The 22562-nt window shown below is 40.9% G+C and overlaps 1 protein-coding gene across 1 annotated transcript; it reads left to right on the top strand.

The window, feature by feature from the left end:
• The first annotated feature begins 547 nt into the window (after positions 1-547).
• LOC127682105 (olfactory receptor 2D2-like) lies at positions 548-1498 on the top strand. The gene has a single exon (XM_052178536.1). The coding sequence runs from the start codon at positions 551-553 to the stop codon at positions 1496-1498; it is 948 nt and encodes a 315-aa protein (XP_052034496.1). The 5' UTR covers positions 548-550.
• The last annotated feature ends 21064 nt before the right edge of the window (positions 1499-22562 follow it).

Here is a 22562-nt window from a genome sequence, read left to right as displayed (position 1 = left end):
AAAAATTCAACACGATCATAAGATGGATGGAATGTGGTGAGAGCAGCATAAGCCACAAGGAGTCCACGGATAAAACACCAGAACCTCACAATATAACTTTACAGATTAACGCATAAGCCACGAGGAGTCCACGGATAAAACACCAGAACCTCACATTATAGCTTTATAGATTAACGCATAAGCCACAAGGAGTCCACTGATAATACACGGGAACCTCACATTCATTATAGCTTTATAGATTAATGCAATTGGATTCATCATTGTGTTATTAGCAGTCTCGTGTTCAGATTAAAAAAAATATGATTCTTTTCATCTACTCCCAACTTGCCAGATGACAGCAAATACAAATATTCCATTTCATAAAGCACTGTTGTCCAATCACTGAAAACCTTCTTGTAGCATGATAACCTCTGAAGAAGCAGGAAAGGAAAGTTTTGAAATGTTTCCCAGTGATCAGGCTAACTTTAAGCTCTGCAAACTCTGAAAAAAATAATTTTGTATTACACACATCCACGTTCATAGACAGTTCCTGCTAAAAGGCAGATGAACTATGAGACAGGAAAATCAGACACAGGTGACCGAATTTCTCCTTCTGGGACTCTCTGATGACCCCCACACCCAGAAGCTGCTGTTCATCTTATTTCTGGGCATCTATATGGTCACTGTCCTTGGAAACTTGCTTCTCATGTTCCTGGTTCAGGCTGACTCTCGGCTTCACACACCCATGTATTTCTTTCTGTGTAACTTGTCTCTGGCTGACCTCTGCTTTTCTACCAACATTGTCCCACAGGCCCTCATCCATCTCCTTTCAAGGAAAAAGATGATTTCATTCAGACGCTGTGCAGCTCAGCTTCTGCTCTTCCTCATTTTTGGGGGTACACAATGTGCCCTTTTGGCTGTGATGTCCTATGATCGGTTTGTGGCTATCTGTAACCCTTTGCATTACTCTAGCATCATGACATGGAGGGTGTGTATCCAGCTGGCTACAGTGTCATGGACTAGTGGCATTTTAGTGTCTGTAGTGGACACCACTTTCACACTAAGACTTCCCTATCGAGGCAGCAACAGTATTGCTCACTTCTTTTGTGAGGCCCCTACACTTTTGACCCTGGCCTCTACAGACACTCAAACTTCAGAGATGGTCATTTTCCTCATGGGCGTTGTGATTCTCCTCTTACCTGTCTCCCTAATTCTGGTGTCCTATGGCCATATCATAGTGACTGTTGTTAAGATGAAATCAGCTGCTGGGAGGTTCAAGGCATTTTCTACCTGCGGTTCCCACCTCATGGTTGTCATCCTTTTTTATGGGTCAGCGATTATCACCTACATGACCCCAAAGTCTTCCAAAGAACAGAAGAAACTGGTGTCTGTTTTCTATACAATGGTGACACCTATGCTTAATCCCCTCATCTACAGCCTGAGGAACAAAGATGTAAAGGGAGCTCTGTGGAAAGTAGCCATGAAGAACTTCTCAAGCAGGCTTAGAGTCACACCCTGACTCACTCTTGACTGCCTACATTTAACACAGGCTAGACAGTTTTCTGTGTGAATGTAAGCTATGGTAAGACGATCACCATTGTGCTTTGTCCATTGACATGCACTAACCTTTATCCCACACTTCCTTCTTGATGGAGAAGGATTATAATATATGAAATAATATGAGGGAAGATATTTTTCCTTCTGATTTATTCTTAGACAGTGAAGAGATTCTGAGCTTCTGCTTTCATTCTTTGTGAATATACAATGTTCTCTCCTGGCAGTGATGCTGTATGATTGGGAAGTAACAGTATTTCACCTACTGCATTACCCAACCATCATGACCGAGGACTGTTCTAAGGAGGTCTTTCTTTTTTATATATATTTTTTTATTTTCAATATTCTTTGTTTACATTCAAAATAATTTTCCCTTTCCTGTTTCCCCCCTCCCCATAAGTTCCTTAAGCCCTCTTCCCTCTGCCCATTCTCCTGTCAACCCCCTCCTACTTCTCTGTCCTGGTATTCCCCTACAATGCTGGAACAAGCATTTTTAGGACCAGGGACCTCTCTTTCCTCCTTCTTGGGAGTCAACCCAAGACACCTAAGGAGGTCTTTCTAACCACTTGTCTAAGTTCTTAGAATCTTCTAAGACAAAAATATATCTTCTAAACTATAACACATGTTGTTGTCTATCTCAGATCCTAATATATTTCCTTTTGTTATTTCTGAATTTCTTTTCATTATCAAAAAAATTTGACAATATTACCTAATACCTCACTGTGATTTAGGTAATTTTTGTGTATACATGCATTAATGGGAAGCAGAAAGTAGGGAAACTCTGGGTTTGAGGCAGTTTCTATATTGGGAAAGGAATGCCAGGATGATTGATACAGCTCCACAACCCACACCCTCCCACAGAAGATTTAGACTAATGGCTGGCAGCTGTGTGACATGAGCAGGGCATTAAGAATGGCACTTGATCTTTGACAAAGGAACTGAAGCATTCCATGGGAAAAGAGTGTTTTCAACAAATGGTGCTTTAAGAGCTGAGGATGAGACTGTGGGATTGGATATAGAAAAGCTCTGAAATGTGTCTACCTGCTTTGATGACATACTTGCATCTCTGGCAAGCTTGGGTAGCCGGTTCTCAAAATGCCTGTGAGAGTTGGAGACTGAAATAAAGTAATGGGTAGGGGGAAGAAAGTTAGGGCGAGAAGATCTGTGTGATCTGCTGGAGAAAGGGGAAGGGAGGTTTGGAGAAGGTTCTGCTACCGAGCTGGGAATGAGACTTGCGGATTCAGCTTGGAAGGAAAGGAGTAGGAGGTGTAGATCTGCAGTTTGCCTGCTTGCTTTCCTGGCTGAAGTGGCAACAAGGGTTCCAGGGATTGCCTCCTGGAACCAGGGCCTGGGAAACTGGGATGAGATGGGAATTCGTGATATACAGAGGTGAGGGCAGAGCAAAGGAGAGGCTATAGAAGGGGTTTGCTGCACAACTGGCAGTGAGACTGTGGAGATATATTAGAAAGAGAGGAAGAAGAGATCTAGAGTTAGTCTACCTGATTCTCTGTTCATATTGAATTTTTAATAGCGGTTATATAGAATAAATTTTGCTATATTAATGCCGCTTTCTAATTTATAATTTCTAAGTATTTGACAAGGTACATGTTATTATGCTCAAATTCCATTCCCTAATGTTCAAAAAGATTTTGCATATGGGCCCCAGTGTGTGTTTGCACAAGCTCACCTATGTTTCTACATGAATTTTTATGTATGCATATGTACAGAAGTCCATGAAGCCCAGGAGACTGTGTCAGATCTCTTGGAACTGGAGTTCCAAGAGTTGTAGACTACATTGTGGGTGCCGAGAATGGAACCTGGGTCCTCTGCAAGAAGAGCAAGCACTCCTGCCTGCTGAGCCATCTCTCTAGGCAACCAATCCTTAAATGGTCAAGACCTGGCAGATTGAAATTTAGAACATGAGGCATTACTTAAATGGCAATTTTGTTAAGCACTCTTTAGTATTTTCCTAGTTCTTCTATTTTTAACAAAACACAGAATCTCCAAGGTGTTAGTCATGAAAGGAAACACTGTGATCAGAAACTTTTCACTGCCCAAGCTACCAACCATTACCTTGACTTCCTGGTATAGTGTCCTCAATGTTTATGCCACAACCACAACCAATGAATTCACTGTTCAATACCTAAAGGACACTAAAGTTCTACTTCACTGATAATATCCTCACAAACAGAACCTCAGGTACAGGAAGGCTATTTGCAATATCTACCCAGGGACTTCTCTGATGGCCTTTCTCTGCTAGTGGGGAAATAGAATCTAAAACAGAAGTGGAATATGATGGGCATGAATGAAAAAGAATAGCTCAAAATGGGAAAATATTAAGTGGTAGGTTGGCAAGGGATGAAAACAAGTGAAAGAAAGCACATAATTACAACCACAGGGAAGGAGGTAGGAGGTAAGTGAGAAGCTCTAAATTTGGGTTTTTTCTTTGTCTCTTACAACCCTGAGTCTCCAGGCAGATGCACCAGCAGGCATTTCAGAAAACAGTAGACAAGCAAAGCTGTATAATGATAGCTCTAAGACCTTATCTTTCATTCCATCCAAATTCTCATTTAATTTAAGCACTCCATTCACTGGATGTATTTTAAGAGTAGTCTACCTCTGCTTCAGAGGCAGAAAGCTATAACTAGACAGGTATAAAATCCTTCCACTTTTCTAAGTATTCTTTTGATAATCATTTTCTTTATTTTTGATTGTTTTCCAGTATCTAAATGGAGTTGTATGGCTATGTGTCCTTAGAAAACTGTGCTTACAACAGTTATAAACTGGCACTGGTCATGGCTAGACCTCACTGGTTTATTTTTAAATTATTCAACAATGTTTTGCCAGATCATTTGATAAATCTTTAATGAAGTTATAAAAACTACAGCTAGTACTTCATAAATGACCAGTTTCTATGTAAACAAATATCAAAGGTTTTTTTTGTTGTTGTTGTTATTCTTTTCTTATTGAAATAATATTTTTCTCATATAATTTATGCTAACTACTATTATCCCTCTACCCCCCCCAAAAAATCTCCCTCACCTTCTCTCCCATACAGATCCATTCACCACCACCACCCTTTTTGTCTTTTATTAGAAAACAAGCAAATTTCTATGGGAATATAATATAATTAATATAACTAATATAATATGACAAAGAAAAATTAACGTGTCAGAATAAGACAAAACAGATAAATAGAGGGAAATGGCCCAAGAAAGGGCACGGGCAATAGATAAAGACTCAGAGGTCCCCATAGAGAAACCAAGGTTGAGGATTTTTAAATAAATATCAATCAACAAAAACATTAAATATCCATGTTTTGTATTTCCCTTTCCTTCTGGCTCTTCAGTGCTGGACTCTTGAACCTGAATGGGACTTGAGTGACTTCTTTTCAAGGAGGCATTTCTAACACTCTCTACCTGCAAATGCCTTGCTCCCTGACAACTTCATTGTGCAGTATTCTCATACTAGCCATCCACACAGCACACATTATACCAGCACAATTGTCTAGTAATATTTCTGATTATAAAGAAAGCTGTTTTGATGGGAGCAAAGATTACCACTTGTCATCAATTATGACCTTTGATGACTACCACATAGAACATAATTAGTATTTATTGAATAATTAATATTCTTTTGACTTATAAATTAGAATGGCAGTGGCTCAAAAGAGTTTAGGCAATGTGTTGGATAGATTTGCTTCTTAGACTGTACTCCATCAGACCCAAAAAAGCAGCTGAAAGAGTCAGATGCAGATATTTACACCCAACCAATGGACAGAAGCAGCTGACCCCTGTTGTTCAATTAGGGAAGGCTGAAAGAACCTGGGGAGAAAGGCAGTCCTGTAGGAGGACTAGCAGTCTCAATTAATCTGGACCCCTGAGATCTCTCAAACATTGGACCATCAAAAAGGCAGCATACACCAACTGATATGAGGGCCCCAATATACATACAGTAGAAGACTGCTAGTTCTGTGTTCATTCAGAGATGATGCACCTAACCCTCAAGAGACTGGAGGCCCCAGGGAGTTTAGAGCTCAGATGGGGTGTGGGTTGGGGATATCTATGTGGAGAAAGGGAGTGGGGACGAGGTATGGCATGTGGAACAATCAGAGGGTAGGCAGAGGAATGGAGGATAAAATATGGAGTATAAAAATAAATTTAAAAAAAGAAAGCAAAATACCATCAATTGCCATAATTATGATGGGTGACTTTTACTGAGCATATATAATGCATAAGACAGCATGCTATACATTTTAATGTTGTTCCTTTACCTAAGATTCTCATCATCAAAATCTGAGTCTTTCAATTTTGAAACTTTATTTTTTTTATTCGATATATTTTTTATTTACATTTCAAATGATTTCCCCTTTCCTAGCCCCCCACTCCCTGAAAGTCCCATAAGCCCCCTTCTCTCCCCCTGTCCTCCCACCCACCCCTTCCCACTTCCCCGTTCTGGTTTTGCTGATTACTGCTTCATTGAGTCTTTCCAGAACAAGGGGCCACTCTTCCTTTCTTCTTGTACCTCATTTGATGTGTAGATTATGTTTTGGGTATTCCAGTTTTCTAGGTTAATATCCACTTATTAGTGAGTGCATACCATGATTCACCTTTTGAGTCTGGGTTACCTCACTTAGTATGATGTTCTCTAGCTCCATCCATTTGCCTAAGAATTTCATGAATTCATTGTTTCTAATGGCTGAATAGTACTCCATTGTGTAGATATACCACATTTTTTGTATCCACTCTTCTGTTGAGGGATACCTGGGTTCTTTCCAGCATCTGGCGATTATGAATAGGGCTGCTATGAACATAGTAGAGCATGTATCCTTATTACATGGTGGGGAATCCTCTGGGTATATGCCCAGGAGTGGTATAGCAGGATCTTCTGGAAGTGAGGTGCCCAGTTTTCTGAGGAACCGCCAGACTGATTTCCAGAGTGGTTGTACCAATTTGCAACCCCACCAGCAGTGGAGGAGTGTTCCTCTTTCTCCACACCCTCTCCAGCACCTGCTGTCTCCTGAATTTTTAATCTTAGCCATTCTGACTGGTGTAAGGTGAAATCTAAGCTCAAATCCAAATGGATCAAGGACCTCCACATAAAGCCAGACACTCTGAAGTTAATAGAAAAGAAACTGGGGAAGACCCATGAGGACATCAGTACAGGGAGAAAGTTTCTGAACAGAACACCAATAGCGTATGCTCTAAGAGCAAGAATTGACAAATGGGACCTCATAAAATTTTGAAACTTTATTATTAATTAAATCTTCTATCTCTTCCTCTTGGAAAGTCTTCTTAGTACTGACATCTGCAAGTTTGTTGTGGACATTATTAACATGTAATATATTACCTTCAAATGCCTCAAAAGACAAGCACAAGTTAACCAAGAGGAGATTCTTGGTTATACCTCAGGATTCTCGCATGAGTCTGATGTCATCTCAACTATGTTTTCTTTGATCATGCACACTAACCTTGAGAGGTATTCCTCCCTGAGATGCATATCTCTTCACTTCTGTGCTGAAAGTACTGATGAGTATACAAATGGGACCTCCTGTAATAATATTAAATCTTTCTCAATATTAAGTCTCGGTCAGCATGCAGAAGAATACAAATTGATCCATTCTTATCTCCTTGTACTAAGCTCAAGTCCAAGTGGATCAAGGACCTCCACATAAAACCAGACACACTGAAACTAATAGAAAAGAAACTGGGAAAGAGCCTTAAGCACATGGGCCCAGGGGAAATTTTCCTAAACAGAACACCAATAGCTTATGCTCTAAAATCAAGAATTGACAAATAGGAGCTCATAAAATTGCAAAGTTTCTGTAAGACAAAGGACACTGTCAAAAGGACAAAATGGCAACCAACAAATTGGGAAAAGATCTTTACCAACCCTACATCTGAGAGAGAGCTAATATCCAAGATATAAAAGAAGTCAAGAAGTTAGACTCTAAATATACCACATTTTCTGTATCCATTCCTCCTTTGAGGGACATCTGGGTTCTTTCCAGCTTCTGGCTATTATAAACAAGGCTGCTATAAATTTAATGGAGCATGTGTCTTTATTGCATGTCGGGGAATCCTTTGGATATATGCCCAGGAGAGGTATAGCAGGGTCCTCTGGAAGTGTCATGTCCAGTTTTCTGAGGAACCGCCAGACTGATTTCCAAACTGGTTGTACCATCTTACAGCCCCACGAGCAGTGGAGGAGTGTTCCTCTTTCTCCACATCTTCCCCAACACCTGTCGTCTCCTGAGTTTTTGATCTTAGCAATTCTGACAGTGGAATACTACTCAGCAATTAGAAACAATGAATTCACAAAATTTTTAGGCAAATGGTTTGATCTGGAAAATATCATCCTAAGTGAGGTAACCCAACCACAAAAGAATACACATGGAATGCAATCTCTGATAAGTGGATATTAATTAGCCCAGAAGCTCTGAATACCCAAGGCACAAATAGCATAACAAATGACTCCCATGAAGAAGTATGGAGAGGGTCCTGATCCTAAAAAGGATTGATCTAGAATTGGAGGGGAGTATCAGGACAGAGAAAAAGAAGAGGTAATTGGAGAATGGGTGGAGAGAAGAAGATTTATGGGACATATCGGGAGGGGGGATCTGGGAAAGGGGAAATCATTTGGAATGTAAACAAAGAATATAGAAAATAAAAATATTTAAAAAAAAGAAGCTAGACTCTAGAGAGCCAAATAACCCTATTGAAAATGGAGGACAGAGCTAAACAACGAATTTTCATCTGGAGAATATCGAATGGCTGAGAAGAACCTAAAGAAATGTTCAACATCCTTAGTCATCAGGGAAATGCAAATCAAAACAACCCTGAGATTTCACCTAACACAAGCAGAATGGCTAAGATCAAAAACTCAAGAGAAAACAGGTGCTGGTGAGGATGTGGAAAAAGAGGAACACTCCTCCACAGCTGGTGGGTTGCAAGCTGGTACAACCACTTTGGAAATCAGCCTGGCAGTTCCTCAGAAAACTGGACATGATACTACCAGAGGACCCCCGCTATACCACTCCTGTGCATATACCCAGAGGATTCTCTAGCATGTAATAAGGACATATGCTCCACTATGTACATAGCAGCCCTATTTATAATAACCAGAAGCTGGAAAGAACCCAGATGTCCCTCAACTGAGGAATAGATACAGAAAATGTGGTATATTTACACTATGGAATACAACTCAGCTATTAAAACGATGAATTCATGAAATTCTTAGGCAAGTGCATGGAACTAGAGAATGTCATCCTGAGTGATGAGACCCAATCACAAAAGAACACACATCGTATATACTCACAGATAAGTGGATAGTAGCCCAGAAGATAGGAATACCCAAGAAACAATTCTCACATCAAATGATACCCAAGAAGAAGGAAGGAGAGGCCCCTGGTCCCGAAAAGGCTCAGTGCAGCAGTGCAGCAGTGCAGCAGTGTAGGGGAATACAAGGACAGGGAAGCAGGAAAGGGTAGATTGGGGAACAAGGGGAGGGAAGAGGTCTTATGGGACATTCAGGGAGGTGGGATCCAGGAAAGGGGAAATCATTTGAAACGTAAATAAAGAATACATCAAATAATTTTTTTTTAAAGAAGGGTCTGGATATTAGGACTGTTTTAGGATCACTACTCAAGAATCATTTCCATAGAATTGTCATAGCTGTTTTTTTTATTCGATATATTTTTTATTTATATTTCAAATGATTTCCCCTTTTCTGGTCCCCCAATTCCTGAAAGTCACATAAGCCCCCTTCCCTCCCCCTGTTCTCCCACTCACCCCTTCCCACTTCCCTCTTCTGGTTTTGCCATAAACTGCTACACTGAGTCTTTCCAGAACCAGGGGCCACTCTTCCGTTCTTCTTCTGCCTCATTTGATGTGTGGATTATGTTTTGGGTATTCCATTTTTCCAGGCTAATATCCATTTATTAGTGAGTGCATACCATGATTGATCTTTTGAGACTGGGTTACCTCACTTATTATGATGTTCTCCAGCTCCATCCATTTGCCTAAGAATTTCATGAATTCATTGTTTCTAATAGCTCCATTGTGTATATATACCACATTTTTTGCATCCATTCTTCTGTTGAGGGATACCTGGGTTCTTTCCAGCTTCTGACTATTATAAATAGGGCTGCTATGAACATAGTGGAGCATATATCCTTATTACATGCTGGAGAGTTGTCTGGTTATATGCCCAGGAGTGGTATAGCAGGATCTTTTGGAAGTGACCTGCCCAATTTTCTGAGGAACCGCCAGACTGATTTCCAGAGTGGTTGTACCAATTTGCAACCCCACCAGCAGTGGAGGAGTGTTCCTCTTTCTCCATGTCCTCGCCAACACCTGCTGTTTCCTGAGTTTTTAATCTTAGCCATTCTGACTGGTGTAAGGGGAAATCTCAGGGTTGTTTTGATTTGCATTTCCCTAATGACTAATGAAGTTGAGCATTTTTTTAAGATGTTTCTCCGCCATCCGAAGTTCTTCAGGTGAGAATTCTTTGGTTAATTCTGCATGCCATTTTTTAATAGTGTTATTTGGTTTTCTGGGGTCTAACTTCTTGAATTCTTTGTATATATTGGATATTAGGCCTCTATATGATGTAGGGTTGGTGAAGATCTTTTCCCAATTTGTTGGTTGCCGATTTGTCCTTTTTATGGTATCCTTTGCCTTACAGAAACTTTGTAATTTTATGAGGTCCCATTTGACAATTCTTGATCTTAGAGCATACGCTATTGGTGTTCTGTTCAGGAACTTTTCCCCTGTGCCCATGTCCTCAAGGGTCTTCCCCAGTTTCTTTACTATTAGCTTCAGACTGTCTGGCTTTATGTGGAGGTCCTTGATCCATTTGGAGTTAAGCTTAGTACAGGGAGATAAGAATGGATCAATTCGCATTCATCTGCATGCTGACCTCCAGTTGAACCAGCACCATTTGTTGGGAAGGCTATCTTTTTTCCATTGGATGTTTTCAGCCCCTTTGTCAAGGATCAAGTGGCCATAGGTGTGTGGCTTCATTTCTGGATCTTCAATCCTGTTCCATTGATCCGCCTGCCTGTCACTGTACCAATACCATGTAGTTTTTAACATTATTGCTCTATAGTATTGCTTGAGGTCAAGGATACTGATTCCCCCAGAATTTCTTTTCTTGTTGAGAATAGTTTTGGCTATCCTGGGTTTTTTGTTATTCCAGATGAATTTGAGGATTACTCTTTCTAACTCTGTGAAGAATTAAGTTGGAATTTTGATGGGTATTGCATTGAATCTGTATATTGCTTTTGGCAAAATGGCCATTTTAACTATATTAATCCTGCCAATACATGAGCATGGGAGGTTTTTCCATTTTTTGAGGTCTTCTTCCATTTCCTTCTTCATAGTCTTGAAGTTCTTGTCATACAGATCTTTCACATGTTTGGTAAGAGTCACCCCAAGGTACTTTATACTGTTTGTGGCTATTGTGAAGGGTGTCATTTCCCTAATTGCTTTCTCAGCCTGCTGCTTATCCTTTGAGTACAGGAAGGCTACTGATTTGCTTGACTTGATTTTATAACCTGCCACTTTGCTGAAGTTGCTTATCAGCTGTAGGAGTTCTCTAGTGGAGTTTTTTGGGTCACTTAGGTAGACTATCATGTCGTCTGCAAATAATGATAGTTTGACTTCCTCCTTTCCAATTTGTATCCCTTTGACCTCCTTATGTTGTCTAATTGCCCGAGCTAGTACCTCAAGTACAATATTGAAAAGATAAGGAGAAAGGGGGCAACCCTGTCTAGTCCCTGATTTTAGTGGGATTGCTTCAAGTTTCTCTCCATTTAGTTTGATGCTGGCTACCAGTTTGCTGTATATTGCTTTTACTATGTTTAGGTATGGGCCTTGAATTCCTGTTCTTTCCAAGACTTTAAGCATGAAAGGATGCTGAATTTGACAAATGCCTTGTCAGCATCCAATGAAATGACCGTGTGTTTTTTTTTTTTTCTTTGAGTTTGTTTAGGTGGTGGATTGCATTGATGGATTTCCGTATATTGAACCAACACTGCATCCCTGGGATAAAGCCTACTTGATCATGGTGGATGATCATTTTTATGCGTTCTTGGATTTGGTTGGCAAGAATTTTATTGAGTATTTTTGCATCGATGTTCACAAGGGAAATTGGTCTGAAGTTCTCTTTCTTTGTTGGATCTTTGTGTGGTTTTGGTATCAGCGTAATTGTGGCTTCATATAAGGAATTTGGTAGTGTTCCTTCTGTTTCTATTTTGTGGAATAGTTTGAAGAGTATTGGTGTTATGTCTTCTTTGAAGGTCTGATAGAATTCTGCACTGAAGCCATCTGGTCTTGTGCTTTTTTTGGTTGGAAGGCTTTCTATGACCCCTTCTATTTCTTTAGGGGTTATAAGACTATTTAGATGATCTATTTGGTCCTGATTTAATTTTGGTATTTGGTATCTGTCTAGGAAATTGTCCATTTCCTCTAGATTCTCCAGTTGTGTTGAGTATAGGCTTTTGTAGTAGGATCTGATGATTTTTTGAATTTCCTCAGTTTCTGTTGTTTTATCTCCCTTTTCATTTCTAATTTTGTTAATTTGGATACTTTCTCTGTGCCCTTTGGTTAGTCTGGCTAAGGGTTTATCTATCTTGTTGATTTTCTCAAAGAACCATCTCCTGGATTCGTTGATTCTTTGTATGGTTCTCTTTGTTTCCACTTGACTGATTTCAGCCCTGAGTTTGATGATTTCCTGTCTTCTACTCCTCCTGGGCGAAGTGGCTTCTTTTTGTTCCAGGGTTTTCAGGTGTGTCATTAAGCTGCTAGTGTATGCACTCTCCATTTTCTTTTTGGAGGCACTCATGGCTATGAGTTTTCCTCTTAGCCCTGCTTTCATTGTGTCCCAAAGATTTGGGTATGTTGTGCCTTCATTTTCATTAAATTCTAAAAAGTCTCTGATTTCTTTCTTTATTTCTTCTTTGGCCAAGGTGTCATTGAGTAGAGTATTGTTCAGCCTCCATGTGTATGTGGAGCTGTGCTTTCACATGTTCTCCACAGAACAGAGAAAAGCTTGGACATGTACAAATACATGCAATGCATGTCAGGTTAATTGGAGGGAAAAGCAGGATTTTTTCAAAAACAATTGTGAACTAAGTAGTCAAAATTATTTCATGCAATTTGGAGAAAATGAATACTTTATATCCAATAGTCATTGTTTGTAGTATAAAACAAACTTTTATAGGTGATGGTGTATTCCTCAAATCCTTCTTATAACCCGTGCAATAGTTTAAATGCAATAGTTTAAATGCAATAGTTTAAAGCCTCCTGGAAGTACCAGAACTATGGCTCAGATGTTATGAGAACTGGCTTCTCTTCCACAACACCCAGATTTACTTCTCAGCATGGCAGCTTATACATGCCTTTAACTCTAGTTTGAGAGAAGATGATGCCCCCTGCTGGTTCCAGAGAGCATTAGGCACACACCTAGTGCACAGATGTAAATGCAGGCAAAACCACTCATAGACATTAAGAAAAAAAATTAAATTCTCACTGGCTTGTTTTGATGGGAGGTTCAAATTCATATTTGGAAAACAAGAAAAACCAACTAAAAATTGTTACGATGCCTGCTTAGGACTACATGTGAAACAATGAAGGAAGTATGAATTGCACTCTTGACATATGTGGAAAGGTTTCTGTGAAATAATAATATAATTATGACAGTACCAGAAGAGAACATTATGATGAATATTCTAGATAAAACTTAGCTATGACATTCAGCGCATATGTAGTTTAAATGAAAATATCCCATTTTGATTAACAGTGCTCCTAAAATCCAACAAGAAAACCCCTGACACCATGCATGACAAGTACTGTTTTGACTTGTGAATCAAGATTGTCCAAGAGACCTGCGAAAACTACTGAAAGCTATTGCTATTGCTATTGCTGTTGCTTGCCACCCCACCTCTTAGAGATAGATGGTAAATTCCCATTGAAGAAGACAACATGTACTTTGGACACAGGGCTCAGAAACTAGACCTAACCTTAAAGTTCACAGGAACCCCAAGGACTAGCTTTCATCTAATCATACCTGAGGTACCATTCAAGGTTCCAAAGGACAGAAACAACCAACAGTCCTACACATCTGTAGTGTAAATGAACCATAAGAAAAACTGGAATGGCATACCCCATTTTTGGAATAACCCAAAAGCTGCAGTTATGCCACACATACCTTATTGGTTTTAATCAGCTCTCTAATTGGACTTAAGATCTGCTCAAGAGGAGGGAAATTATACCTGGTCCTGGAAACCTAGCCAGTTACCTAGGGCTAGTGCAGTCATGAATCTTGGGAGAAATGCTACAGCTACTACCACCTATTTATTAAATCACCATAATCCTAACTACATTCTAACATTTGTGCTTACTCCAATAGATAACTGTAGTTCTCACCATTCATTGAGGAAATGCCTCTTAGCAACAAGTGGAGACTATTACAGAAAACCAGAACTGATCATAATGCAAAGATGTGGAGACCAAATTCAGTGAATACATCTGCAAAACAATTCCTGCACCCAAGGCTCCGGGGGGTGGGGGAACAGAAAGAATGTAAGAGCCAAAGGAAAAAGAACTTGCTGTGAGATTGTGTCACTTAGAAATGTCATAGTACATCCATGAAGTCTCAACAAATTGGCTGTCTAAACATGACCTGAATGATGCAGGTCACCAATAGGCATGTTAATATGGTAGGGGAAAACCCGGCTCTAAACTGAGAACTAAAAGCAGCTAGGGAAATGCTGAAAGTGAGAGAAATAGTCTTCCCCAGGGAAGAGCACATACATTGGCTATCCAATACCAAAAGGTCAGCTCTGAAAATATATGCATCATAAGTAATGTTATATGGATTTATAAAGTTACATACATACATACATACATATGTGTATAAGTAACAACAACTGATGAAAAGGATGCCAGGAATTTGGTAGATGTCAAGGGTTAGTTATACATGGGAAGAGTTACAGGGAGCAAAAGAAAGATGGAAATGATATAAGTATACTATAATCTCAAGATATTAATTACAATAAAATAAATGTTCCTTTTTTCCTGAGAATAACAGCTTTTGGCACTTTGTATCTTATAAGTAATTATAGACATGCACTGTTTTATAATTACTTATAAAATTATACCTAGTTTTAATTTATAGTTTAAACATAGGTCAGATAAGTTGTAGTTTTCCTATAAAGTCAAATCTATGCAGTATAACAAAGAATTAGTAAAAATACAGACATCTGAGATACACATACATGAATTGGGTTTTTTTTATTTGTACAGCACAAATAAAGTCTCCTTTTGTTGCCAATTTGTAAAATTAATATTATACCAAAACTATGATGCAAATGTAAAGACTAAATAAAACTTAAATAAGAAATTTGCATTATTCCAGGAAATGACATTAAAGAAATGGCTGTAATGATAATGAAGATATGATATTAATTAATTAACTAATTAATTAGTTGTTAACAACATCTATGTTATCCATGAAAAGACATCTGATATATATCAGTGTCAGAAAGAGGTTGCCTCAACATGCATTCATACACAATAAATAAATAAATAGCACAATAAAAGAATAAGAAGTTGAATAAAAGTATACATGAATACAATTTTTATTTCTGTATTATATATGCAGAAATGATTCCCTTATCACAATGTTGACCTCAAACTAACCAGTGGACTGACACAGAATTCTGATAGAATCTGTAGTGAATTCAAGATTCTTCTTTGTCTTCTAGGAATATATTGTAAGACCCTCAGAGGACACTAAAGGCAGTGGAATATACAATTCCTATAATGTTTATTTCCTACACATAAATAAATACACATGATAAAGATTAAATTATTTGTTAAGAACAGAAGAACATTGACAATACAATGTAATTAATGAAATAGGACAGCTGTGAAAACACAACATAATGAATGTTAAGTGAATAATATTTTTCTTTTGAAAGACTGAAAACAAACATTAAAATTTGTAGACTGGGATCAACAGTGGGTGACTGAAGTCAAGCATGGCAAAATCATGGATAAGGTGAAATTGTTGCACTAAAAATATGGGCTGCTGAATAAATGTAGATTTTGTATATACACATGTATATGAGGAAATGTAGTGTAATATCAAAAGAGGAAAAGGACATTAGAGTAATAAATGAGTGAGAAGGTGGTAGGGCACGAAGGATAGTGTCATTCATTGTTCATAGAAGGCCAGGGATACATTTCCTCACATAAAGTTTCTGTATGACTGTCAACTTTCCTGAGGGAATCAACAGTGTCATCTCTGTTGTGGAGAGATCATGAAGAAGAATCAGTAGGAGTAAGGGAAATAGAATAAGGAAGATAAAAGCTATAAGAGATGGAGAGGGACCTAAGACTGTAAGAATCTTGATATGTAGAGAAAAGGCAGGAGGAAGAGAACCCAAGGAATGATGTGCAAGTCTGGAAGGTGCCTATGAAGGGATTTGCAATATTATTATATCTTTTGTTCCCTAATAACACTGCAATAGAAAGTTCTTTCCATGTGTCTTTCAGTTTTATCATATAACTCACTAGATAGGATTAGCCTCAAACTCATGACTCTCTTTCCTTCCCTGGTGATGGGATTATAGGCATATGTCACCATACCTGCATCAAGGTGTCTGTATATAGTTACTTGTTGATTTGTTTTTTGTTTTTTGATAAGGTCATACATGTGTATCTTAATGACTCTCACACATCCACACAGTTGCACACTTGAGAATTCTTCAAACACACACTCTACCAGCACCTTTTGTATACAATCTGCTTCACACTCACACAGACACACACAGACACATAGACACACACACACACACACACAACACATCAGCCTTCAATATAAACTCACTCAGGAAGCACACAGGCTTTTATATAGCATCTGGATAGCTGCTAATTCTTTCACCATAGCAGAGTAAGTACTGAGCATGGCTGAGCTATGCAGCAACTCATGAGGCCTGTTGTGTATGAAAAGAATAATTAAACATTAAGTTAAAGTTTGATGTATCAGTAGTAGGGTTGTAACCTCTTCTGCATTAGGAGAACCATCTTGGTTGTAATTGGACTCTTTTCTTCATAGTATCATCAGGGTATTTGATCCACCAGTGTTAATTTATTCATAACTCCTACACACAAAGCAATGCTAAAGAGAAACAAGCACATTCTTGATGAGCTCCCCAAACCTATATTCCTAGTGTCTTGGCAACTCCTGCTGTATTTAGTATGCCATACATTACAGAAGATGGTGGCACATATAGAAAACTAAGGAAGCAATGAAAAGCTGAAGGCTGAGAGCTGAGCAAGGAGAGAGCCAGATAGATCTGCATTCCCAACCAAAGGGAGAGGAATACTGGAAGGCATGGACTATGGGCTCTCTGTATCTTATGAGTTTTATGGGATGAGATTAATCCCTAAAGGCAAAAGTTTGGATTCCAGTTTTCAGACTGGGGTTTTGGAGCTGAATGAGAATAGATTTTTTTGCCTGGGAGCCGGATATGAAAAACTATGAATGAGTGGTAGGATGACCAATAAAACAACCTATTTCTTCCACCCAATCTCCAGTCAACCCTATAGAATTATTTGCCACTTCTCCTCTCTTTCCTTAGTGCAGGCAGGGAGCAGAAACAGTGTTGGGGCTGTCATCCATGGAGGAACCTAGGACCTAGCATGAGGAGAGACTTAAACGATGGCTCTTGTTTCTGGAAAATTTTTCTCAAAGCCCATACTGATCTTATGAGTTTTAGCTGTATCATAATTATGCATTTCTGCTTTACTTCACTGAGTACAAGCTCCAAGTCTCCTAGGTCTTGCTTCTAAATATTTTCCTTTGAGGAACTATTTAAAGGTAAGGTCCTAAGAGTTGTGTAAACAGGGAATTCCCTGGAGCATTGAGAGTCCTTAGCATTATTAGCTTTCTGTCCTTTACAGCAACACCCTGGGACACTTTGTGTTGTAATTAAAATCACAAACTGAATTTGCTAAACCACACATTTCTGTCTCTCAAATCTTGCGCAAATTTTGCTCTAAATAGGATCAGAAGATATGTGCTAATGATTTTACAAAGCTATCTAACTTGTGATTTTGTTAATATAGTAAATGAAATCAAAAGGAGCATGCACCAGCTCACCTGAGTTTTGGCTTTACATTTGAGGAATGTAACTTGACTTGTAAGCTTGCACTTTCCATTCAGTTTGTGGTTTTTACACCTAAAGTATACAGAAGACCACCTAAAATAACAAGAATTTGATTTTCTTATTTCTGCTCTAATAATAGCATGATATTATTTCCAATGTATTGCTTCTTAAACTCAAATACTTCCATTGGGCTAAAGACAAAGTTTTGTTCAAAGGTATAATTTATAATAAGACAAATGTGTGTGTGTGTGTGTGTGTGTGTGTGTGTGTGCGCGCGCGCGCGTGTGTGTACATGGTGTATGTACATGTGCACATGTGCCACAAAATGGGAAGCCAGAGAATAACTAGTGAAAAGCAATTGTTGCCTCCTGTTATGTGTACTTCAGAAACTGAACTCAGGTCAGTAGGCTTGATAATAGGTAATGTTGGCTGCTAAGCCATCTCACTAGCCACAGGTTGGACAATTTTAAAAGCAATATTTTAGGTTCTGTTATTTTAAAAAAGGAGAAGAGATTTTTTTCTTTCTCAAGTTTATTAGATTTTGAGAATTCATGCAATGCATTTTGTCAATATGTATCCATTATCCTCCAGCTCCTACCAGACCCAACCCCTCTTCCCTACCCATCCATCTTTGTGTCCCCTTAAAAATAAACCTGTTGAAGTCTCATTTATACTGCTAATATATTCTTGGCAGGGGATTGCCATCCCTGGAGCTTATTAGGCTCACGAAGGGTCACGCCAATAAATAAACAGCAAAAGCAAAATTAATTCTCCTCCCAGCAGCTACCATTTGCCAATAGCTCCACAGGTAGAGGTCTGACTTCTTCTGCCATCTCTAGTCTCCCATCTCCCATCACAGTGATGGTTTAGTTTGGTTTGGTTTAGTTTGGTTTGGTTTGGTTTGGTTTGGTTTGGTTTGGTTTGGTTTGGTTTGGTTTGGTTTCATTTTGTTTCATTTCATTTTGTTTGCTTTGCTCTGCTCTGCTCTGCTCTGCTCTGCTCTGCTCTGCTCTGCTCTGCTCTGCTCTGCTCTGCTCTGCTTTGGTTGTTTCTGGCTTGTACTTATGCAGGTCTTGGGCATGGGGTTACAGCCACTGTGAGTTGATAAGTGTACCTACCCTCATGGACCATGAAACAAACACTGATTCCTTTTATTCAGCTACATCTTTTAGCTCTATAATCTTTCTTCCTCTCTCCATCAATGATCCCTGAGCTTTGGGAGATGGGAGTGTGATACAGTTGTCTCCTTTGTATGAGCATTCTGAAATCTCTTCTTCACACTTTACCCAGTTGAAGATTTCTGTGTTAATCAATATCTACTGAAAAATTAAACTTATCTGATGAAGTCTGAGAGATATACTAGTCTGTTGGTACAAAAAATATGGCAACAGTTTATGGAATATCCCTTCAATAAAATCATACTAATAGGTTCTTCCCTAGAGCCTATAACTTGTCCAGCCACAAGTTCATACCAGGGTTGGAATCTGTATGATACCCACACTTCCAGAGGCCCAGCGATCACTTATCTTTCAACACTTTCCGTAATTTTTCTCAATGAAGGCAAATACCAGATTAACCTTTTACTGATCCTTTGAGAACATCACATCATGCACCCCATTCTCACCCATCTCCTTGTCCCCTCATATCTGCTCTCTGCCTTTGCAGCCTCTCCCACAAAAGAAAATACAAAACAAACAAATAATAGGACAAAATAAAGCATAAAATATCTCACCGTGGAAGCTGTAGTGTGTCACATTGTCATGCAATGTGGGACCCCTCTGCCCATACGTCTTCACTTACAAATTTCCATCACAATGAGTCACTTGTCTGGTTCAAGACCTCTCAGTTCTGCTACACCATCAATATTGAATCCTCCCTGGTACTTCTCCAGGTTATCCTGTTGTGGTACTGTGTTATGGATCCTGAAGCTTTGGGTAGGCCAAATTTGAAGCATCTGGTCGACCTCATGTAGAATTTTTAAAATTCCTTGTATAGGTGTAATATATAAGTGTATATATGCAATATATAGTATATATGTACATAAAATCATTTATTGGGGAAAAAAAAAGAGTCATGGGCCTGGGTGTTACCTGTGCTGATAAGGCAACAGGATCTCCCTTATCTTTCCCACTAGGGCAACCTCTCCCACACTGCTGTGGCTAGCCCACCCAATGCTGCCTTTAGCAGAAAATGGGATAAGTTCTCCCATTCTCAGGCCATAGGGGCCAGCTCACCAGTACCCAACTCTCTTGAGCCACTTCCACTATGCTGCACAGTCAAGGTACAGGGTCCACTCTCCCAAGTGCTGCAGCCTGTGAGGACCTGGGCCAATTCTCCCACTCTCATACCTTCAGGGATGAGTCACCTGTGCCCTCTGCAACATGCCTGTTCTACTGTGTTACCCAGGAAAGGAGCAGGGCCCACTATCTTGAGTGCTATGTCTAATGAGAAGAAGCATGGTTAGCTCTTTTATTCTCATGACCTCATGGCCAGCTCTCCCAAACAGTGCAGGATACAAGAGAAGAAGTAGAAGGGCATCACCACTGTACCCTGCAACCTTGCACAAGAAGAGTGGTGCTGCCAGCTCTCTCACCATCAGCTGGCTCACCCATGTCCCTGTCACTAGGTCCAGCTCTACAAAGGTGTGCAGGTAAAGTACAGGACCAGCTCTGTCAATTATTGCATCCAGTGAGAGGAAGACCCTGTTCTACCACGCTCTTGGCCCTGGGGCCAGATCTTCTGACTGTATCTGGTGGCAAGAGCCAAGAACTTTACCTCTTAGCACATTTCACCTCACAACATAGGAGTGGTAGGACCAAGATTGCTGTGTCCTTACCCTCCAGGCCCTCTCACCTCTGCCATGCTATTAGGGGCAGGGCCATCTCTCCCTCTCTCATGAATCAGGGGCCCGCTTTCCTAACTGCTGAAATGACAAGCATGGGGTAGAGGGAAGGAATCACATCTATGCCATCACCACCAGATGGCAGACAAGTGGTAGGGCCAGCTCTCCTGTGCTCTCTCCTTCAGGGTCAGGTTACCTTTGCCCTTGCCACTAGGCCTCATTCTACTGTGCTGCATAGGTAAAGTACAGGGACCACTCTCCCCAGTGCTGCAGCCACTGAGAGGCAGGGACATCTCTCCAGCTCTCAAGGCCTTGTGGTCAGCTCTTCTGAAATCCACATATGGTGAAGGATGAGACTGTGAGGGCATCACTTACACTCCCACCACCTAATAACAGAGGCATTTCAGGACCCAGACTTCTGTGTTCTTACTCTCAGGGCCAGCTCAGCCAGGTTTCCACCAGCAAGGCCAGCTCTGCTCTGTTATCCAGGCAAGGTACAGAGCTCACTTTCCTGGGTGCTGCAGCCAGTAAGAGGTGGGGTCAGCTCTCCAAAACACCACAGACACTGATGGCCAGGGCCAGTTCTGCTCAGCCCTTGAGTATCCACATGGACCCTGGCAGCTGCCCAGACCATGGACATCCCTGGAATCTCTAGTGGCAATATGTGCCACAAACATTTATAATGACCCTGCCACTGAATAGTTATAGACCCAGACATGACCCTCAGTAGCAACAGATTGGGGCTTCACCATGGCCTTAGAAGATGGGGTTGTCTACTCACAATACACTGTCCCTCTCTGCTCTCAGGTCTCTAGTTCCAGCTCTCTTCACAGTGCTAAAGCTGTTCTACTTCTCTTTCTCCCCCATCTGTTCAGCACATACCTGTACATTGCAATGATGACCACTGCAGGCAAGCCAGACAGCTGGTAGACTTCAAGATGATCTGGGCCTGTGCTGTATGGCATTGTGGAAAGTAAGACTTTTAGGTGTTTACATACTACCTATGTGACATGGTGGTGCAAATGTCTGTGGTAGAAAGAAGTGCAAGCCTCTCCATACCCTCAACCCCTACTCCCCACCTTCACCATCACTGCCCTTGGACCCTATTTATATTCCCTCCAAATATCAAGTGTCTTCCTGCCCATCTTCCCTCACCACATGAGTCTATCTTAGCAAAACTCCACATGAGTCTCTATCAGCTGATATCAGTCTGCCAATTGGCCTGAGTCTGAGGAAGCATCAAGAATCTATCAGGAGCAGTGGAGCCAGGGCGACACAGGGACCAGTTAGGCCCTGTGCCCACGACCACTGACCTTCGCTGACCAGCCGGGCGGCAAGCAGCTGCAGTTGTGCTGCGCCTTTCCTGCATGGAGGCCACTTCAGAACTCGGCCTCCCACCAGTCAGGAGAGGTGCATCCATCTTGGTTCCGGACTCCGGGGATCGGACAGACTGAGGTACACAAATGTAATCTGAGGCCAACACCGCGGTGGTCTGAGCCCGACGGGCGTTGGCCTGCACCCAGGCCCTGGGCTGGTCGGGGGAACACCGGGGTACCAACCCAGCCAGGGGGGTTTTTGCCCAGGCCTGCGCGCGTGCTGCCGCCATTTTGCCTGCAGGACGACAGAGAGCTCTGGCGGGCAGACCTGTAACAGGCATAGCCTGAGGCTAACAAAGCGGGGGTCCAGGCCCCAAAAGGCACAGGACTGACCCCAAGGACTGGGCGGCTTGGTGGGCCATCTGTGAGTCAACCCGCCCAGGGGATTGTTAGCACAGCAGACTCTCCCAGCACTTTCAGGGAGCGCGGGCGCGCACGCCCGCCATCCTAGTCACCTGGCCGACCCAATTAACAGTCATAGCCCTAGGGGAACTTTGCTCGGACCTTGGCCTCCCAGGCTTTTGCCTGGACTCAGGGACTGGGCGGCCAGGCTAACTTTGTGTGCGACAGCCCGGTTGGTGGATCGGCTGCCCAGCGCAGTGAGCGGAACACAGGGGAGATCACAGCAGCATAC

The sequence above is a fragment of the Apodemus sylvaticus genome, chromosome 1 (genome assembly GCF_947179515.1).
Source record: "Apodemus sylvaticus chromosome 1, mApoSyl1.1, whole genome shotgun sequence".
In the NCBI taxonomy this organism is placed as follows: domain Eukaryota; kingdom Metazoa; phylum Chordata; class Mammalia; order Rodentia; family Muridae; genus Apodemus; species Apodemus sylvaticus.
The sequence above is the reverse complement of the archived record's forward strand: the minus strand, read 5'-3'. Positions and strand labels throughout refer to the sequence as shown.

What these genes read in the sequence shown, in the direction of transcription:
- LOC127682105 (XM_052178536.1), top strand. Translation starts at nt 551, where the DNA reads ATGAGACAGGAAAATCAGACACAGGTGACCGAATTTCTCCTTCTGGGA.